Here is a 6,032-nt window from a genome sequence, read left to right as displayed (position 1 = left end):
TCTGTCGAAATCTCTAAAAGGCCACATGCGTCTTAATGACAAAAAAAGCTCTCTTCCACTCTTTTTCTAATGTGTTTTTCTTGGACATCTTGATATGTTTCCTCCTTGAATCGAAGGCGACAATAACGTTTTTAACGTTGTGACTTCTATTAACGTTTCCTCCTTGAATCGAAGGCGACTATTCCTTGATGTCTATCCGCCATTTCAATGATCCCTTGATGTCTATCCAATTCCTCTCGGCTCCAATTATTTTAATTGGAACCGAGAAGAATTGCGCAGCCGGAGAGAAAATCTACAGGTGTTGGTTGGGTAAATGGGTTTTGCCCTAAATGGTTTGAGTACGATGCTAAAAATATGGTGCGCCGTGCCGATCTTTTAGCGCGTGTAAACGGCGATTTAGTAACAGATGCAGTCTTTCAAGACTTTGACTATAAACTGAATGGATTATCCCATACCATTATGTTCTCGTTTCATAGTTGCCTGTCCCGTTGGGACGTTTTATGACAAGGAAACTCTCAAGTGCAAGGCCTGCTGTCCCGGCTCGTACCAAGACCGAGAAGGGCAGACCAGTTGTCTGTTTTACGATGGGCAAGGAAAGAGAAAATAGCCACGGACTGACTTTTAGTCAGACGACTCTAATGTGGATGGTAGAGCTTTGCAAGTCAACATTAATATCAAACTTATTTGTCCAAATTTATCTTCAAAACTTAGATTTAAAAGATCAAAATTGAATTTAACGACACCTAACGATACGCTTTTAACCTTAAGATGTAGCGAAACTGTCACTTGTATTGTCGCTTATGTTGTTTTAAGCTGCTCAAAGGCATTTGTATGTTACTTGAAATACTGCTAGTCCGGTAAAGTTGTAATACATATCAGAGCATTTTTGAAGTATGGAAACAACGCCTCTAATTTGCAGGGTTTCTCTCGCTCCCGAAACATTGAATAGTACGTTGTTGTATTGGATCACCGATGCATCACATAACTTAGTTCCAAATACCAATAAAAGTTTAATAAGTCTGGTTTTCTCTTGTTCTATTGAACTGTAAAACGGCGCTTGCAGACTTCAAGACGCATGATCAATTGCGAAAAGTTGAACACATCATACAATGTGTAGTGGGATAATTTTTCATTTAATTGCTAGCATGCAAAAAATACTTGGCGTGAAAAAAAGATGGCGTGGAGAACCAATAAATTCTCTTTTGAAATAAGGTAGAAAGTAGAAGACTGCAATCGATTGAAAATTGGCTGATTGTCATTAGTTATTCACGCGCTTCTTTTCTCAGAAAACAATACGATTCTCGTACGTTTTCATATCATTTTATTTGTAATGCTCAAAAGCAGATACAAATACCCTCATATGCCTTGTCTACTCTACTTTAAAACGCTGGCTTGATGGGGGAATGGAATGCCTGAATATTCTTCATTTAGCGCAGAGCACCCTAGCAAAGGGATGCCTAGAGGAATCTCTATACGCTTTGCTGGCAAAGCGAATGTCTCTTCCTGCTTCCAGCTCATTGACTGCACGAATCACCACGCCATAATTAGGTACCCCGCTACGCCAGCTCCTAACTGCCGGTGTGATGTCGAACTCCACGAAGCCTGCTGGGCGCAAGGGGAAGATTGTAACCGGATTACCTTCTTGCGGGAATGTCTCTGCGTCGGTTCCATCCAAACCTAACCACGGAGAAGCCCAGTAAGCCCAATAGTAGCGCCTGGAGCTAGTGGCTTGTGTCTCACGCCAGTATTTCTTCACCAAGTGCACCTGCATATAGCGGGGAATGAAAGGAGTGAAAGTAATGGAGTGCCAGCTAGCCTTGTGCGCGTACACATAGTACAAGTACATCTTGGCGGATTTAATTTTGGCTGACGGACAGGCGCTTGGAAGGTCTTCAAACTTTACCAGAGAACGCTTGTTGGGAAACTGCGGGTGCTTCGAAACAATAAGGTACTCCAAATAATTGAAATTGGTTGATGAGCGTTCCAGTGTCACATCTTCTACTGCAGCAAGCGTGTACAGTGTACCCGCTCCCGTGTTATAAGTTGTTACACCCTGTGTTACAGGAACGAACAACGCCACCAACAGAATAGCTTTCGCCCAAATCGCCATGCTGCGGAAAAAACAGAATTATTTTACTTATTTGTTAATTGCTGTAATGCACAGAAAGGTAATAATATCCATGTGAAGTCCTTTAGAAAGGAATAATTAGTTAGTGCTGACAGTATTTTAATTTAGTGTCCCCTATTAGTGGGCCTTCCATGGCCAGCTAGAAGACCTGACGCTGAAATAAAGTTCATCATCATCATCATAAGGTGGTAGGAAGTGTGGGAATGAGGATGTTCAACAGTTTCAAATATTCTTCCTGAAATCGACCAAACCGAAGCAGAACGCGAGAGAGATGATATCCACATTGCCCAACCGAGTGCTCGAAGTTAAAGTAGAGGCAGACAATTGCGGAAGAGTTTGTCTTCTTCTCCGACTTCTCTCGCAAATTTGAAGTTTCCACGGGAAAACACCGAAAAAATTTTTAAAGAAAAAAATTACAACCTCACGCAACAATCATCGGCAAAATACTATTTCGAGTCTTAAGGCGCACATGAACCGAGGCAAACAGCCAACCTACTAGAATTTCATAACAATTTTTAACATTTTTAATTTCACAGTCTTTGCCTCCGAAACTGTGTTGTAAAAAAGAGAGTTGTCTTACCGGATAACACATCGGAATTCCGACGCAGTTTCAAAACATGTCGTAAGGTTTTCGTAATCCGATCTGTAATTTTTTCTTTTCTGAATTTTCGGTGGCCTTTAGCCTTCTTCGTCCGAGCTGAAGCTTTTCCTTCGGAGCTGCTAGACAGCTATTTATTTTCAGAGTGCCCCGGAACTTCACAATGCCAACTTCCCGAAATTAAGACACTCACCTGTGTGAATCTCTCAATGAACGTAGAACTTTCGCGACAAGGAAAGAGCTTTCTCTTTGTACTTAGCTAGGTTCCACGCTAGTTCACTGTGGACGGATTTCAAAAGGGTAGAGTGGAACAAACATCTGAACTGAACACGAAAATGAGCTTCCATATCGTGACAGGTTGCTTTATTCCTTTTCTAAAGGACTTCACATATATATTTTGTGATCTAAAATAAAGCTGTCCTTGATCTGCCTGGAAAATTTTGAACTGCGATGAAATGATTTCACTTCCCCTCGGAAACACTAGGGCACACATTTTATTTAGAGGAAAGTATTTAGTTAAACGCGAGCGCCTCTACATGTATGCAAATATTGAACCGCTTAATTTAATGTTTACATTGTGCTCAGCTGAGAGAAATCAAAGCAATCCACAAATATATCCTTTTCATTGTTTTTTTTTTTTTTTTCAACTCATTATACTAGCTGTGTAACACAGATATCTGTCGTAAAATCGCAAGGCAATTTGTACCGCTTAGTTAAAAAAAAATATTAAAACGCTTGTTCGCTGGGGGCACGTTTGCCTCCAGCATTGTCTCTAAATTGTCTGACTTCGTAGAACCATATTGTCGTATTTTGCTATGTATTACTCTCAAATCTAGCCATTTTATGAAATTCTAAGGAGTAGCCTAACCGCATGGTTAGCCTTAGTGAAACTTCTCTCGGCCCACGGGTAACGTAATGCTACGGGTAACCTAAATAGCGTTTCGGTCAATCTGAACAAGTTTGCGATTTAATCCTAAGTAGACACTGGCGACATTGGCTTGCTCTCAATAATTGTGCTGGTGTTGGTTTAGGTAAATCATGGAAAGCGAACCACTCAAGATTCGGCGCTTTTAGCCTAACAGCGTACAAGTTAAAAAACTTTTTAAGCGTTTTACTAACAACTACAGTGATTCATGTCTTGATTGACGGACGTTACTGCCTCAGTGCTTTTGAACAATCACATTAAGTGACAGATATATTTAATTTTGACACCACTGCATGATCTTTGACGCTATTTTATATTTACGAAAAAACAATGATGACCACGAAAAGCAATGAAAGATTTGTTGAATCCTTCATGTGGTTTTCGTAATACCCCTCTTGAAAGGTCCTTCTATCTTCCCGAACTGCTCTGTTATAACGCCGATAAAATGCAAAGCAGGTTTCTCTGTGTTTACTTACCAGTGGTACATCATTTCATGAACGCATTCAACTTTACCGAATTCTTGATTAAAACTGAAGCTGCATATTATTCAACGTAATGTCGTGTTAAATTTATTTCCCGACCTACTCTGCAATCTACAGTCCCAGACATAATTGTTGGGACACTTCTGGCTCTTCCTTCCCTCTCAAAGTTGGTGTGAAAGATTTTGTGACTGAACTGCGATAAACAACATTGAGAGGGGCAGGGAACGCACGAGGAGGGAACAGAAGATGTTGACGGGGTGCAGGGATGGCGCAGTGGTGAGAGCACTCGCCTCCCACCAATGTGGCCCGGGCTCGATTCCCGGACGCGGCGTCATATGTGGGTTGAGTTTGTTGGTTCTCTGCTCTGTACCGAGAGGTTTTCTCCGGGTACTCCGGTTTCCCCTCTCCTCAAAAACCAACATTTGACTTGATTTACTTTCATTGTTAATTTCAGTTTACGGAGGGCCATTATGAAAACTACTGGGTGACCAGTAATCAATGTCTTTACCCTCGTTAAATAAAGTTATTATTATTATTAAATAAAGTTATTATTACATGAGGTGACCCAACTATTTATGTCTGAGACTGTCTTTGAGAAGGAATGTAAAGAATTTGAGTAGGTGTTAACAGATTGCGACATAGAAATGTGCTTGGGTCACAAGTAACGCACTTAATATATAGGGCACTTTGTGACTTCTTAAGTTTGGGGATATTCTATTTACTGGGTTGCCGTAGGCAATCCCAGTCTAGAAATGGAGGGCATTTGTTCGGTGCTATTATTTTTTTTCTTCCGTGTCGGTAAAAGTCTTGCCTGTCACTCCCCTGGCAAGTGGTATCTTCGTGCATAGAGCCTTCTGCGCGTATTTTCTTAGGATCGAGAGGGTAGTGGAACTGCGTAGATTTCTCTGGTGGACACAGTAGAATAATTAACTTAGCCTGCAATGGCGTCGAAAGTCATGTAACGCGAATGGCGTTTTACTGGATCCTTAAACAAGTCAGTTGGATAAACTACGCAGGCGGTGAAAACCAACACCTGGAATCTCAAAAGCGACGAGTAATGGACTTCGACAACAATCTGTCGCCCGTCGAGCAGAAATCAAAGTGAGCTGCATTTCTAAAATAATATTTACCAAGTGTGCTGTTATGTAGAACACTGAAAGCAAATTGAAAATTCTCTGGTAACTTTTGGGTTCAACAAAGACAGAGAACGAATCGAACACCTTAAGTGGATCTGTGATCAACTCTGCACAGTCTTCAGGTAATGTGACAGCCAAGAATTATTTGAAAGAAAGCTTGTCGTCTATTTTGTGCTTCATTATTCAAGGAAACGGTTCTTCATGGAAACGGTTTGATCCTGAAATTTTAGTTTGTTGTAATATTGCGCATATTTGACACGATTGAGTTTTTCTCTTCACGCACGCAACAATAGCAAATATGTTGTTTGTTTCAAAAAATTGTTCGCTGGAAAAGGTGGCCTTTATGAATTCATCATGTTTTATGATATGTGTGCTGGATAGTTTTTATGGCAATAGTAAAGCATTTTCTTGTTATTCAAGGAAAATGTTCTTCAGGAAAGGGTTTGAACCTGAAGTACATGGTAATTTGACACGATGAGTTTCTTGTCTTCACGCACGCAATGAAATAGGAAGAGGTTTTCGCCTCTAAGAGCAAATATGTTGTTTGTTTCAAAAAATTGTTCGCTGGAAAAGGTGGCCTTTATGAATTCATCATGTTTTATGATATGTGTGCTGGATAGTTTTTATGGCAATAGTAAAGCATTTTCTTGTTATTCAAGGAAAATGTTCTTCAGGAAAGGGTTTGAACCTGAAGTACATGGTAATTTGACACGATTGAGTTTCTTGTCTTCACGCACGCAATGAAATAGGAAGAGGTTTTCGC

The 6,032-nt window shown here is 40.5% G+C and overlaps 1 protein-coding gene across 1 annotated transcript in view; it reads right to left on the bottom strand.

The window, feature by feature from the left end:
• Positions 1-1,359: 1,359 nt before the first annotated feature.
• Positions 1,360-6,032, bottom strand: part of LOC137971233 (uncharacterized) — an 8,825-nt gene continuing 4,152 nt past the window's right edge. The window contains exon 2 of the mRNA XM_068818011.1: positions 1,360-2,111. Coding sequence (XP_068674112.1) covers positions 1,424-2,110 — 687 coding nt within the window. The 5' untranslated portion in view covers position 2,111 and the 3' untranslated portion in view covers positions 1,360-1,423. The remainder of the gene's footprint in view (positions 2,112-6,032) is intronic.

Source organism: Montipora foliosa, chromosome 9 (assembly GCF_036669935.1).
Source record: "Montipora foliosa isolate CH-2021 chromosome 9, ASM3666993v2, whole genome shotgun sequence".
NCBI lineage: Eukaryota > Metazoa > Cnidaria > Anthozoa > Scleractinia > Acroporidae > Montipora > Montipora foliosa.
Note: the sequence above shows the minus strand (reverse complement) of the source record. Positions and strands in the feature narration are given on the sequence as shown.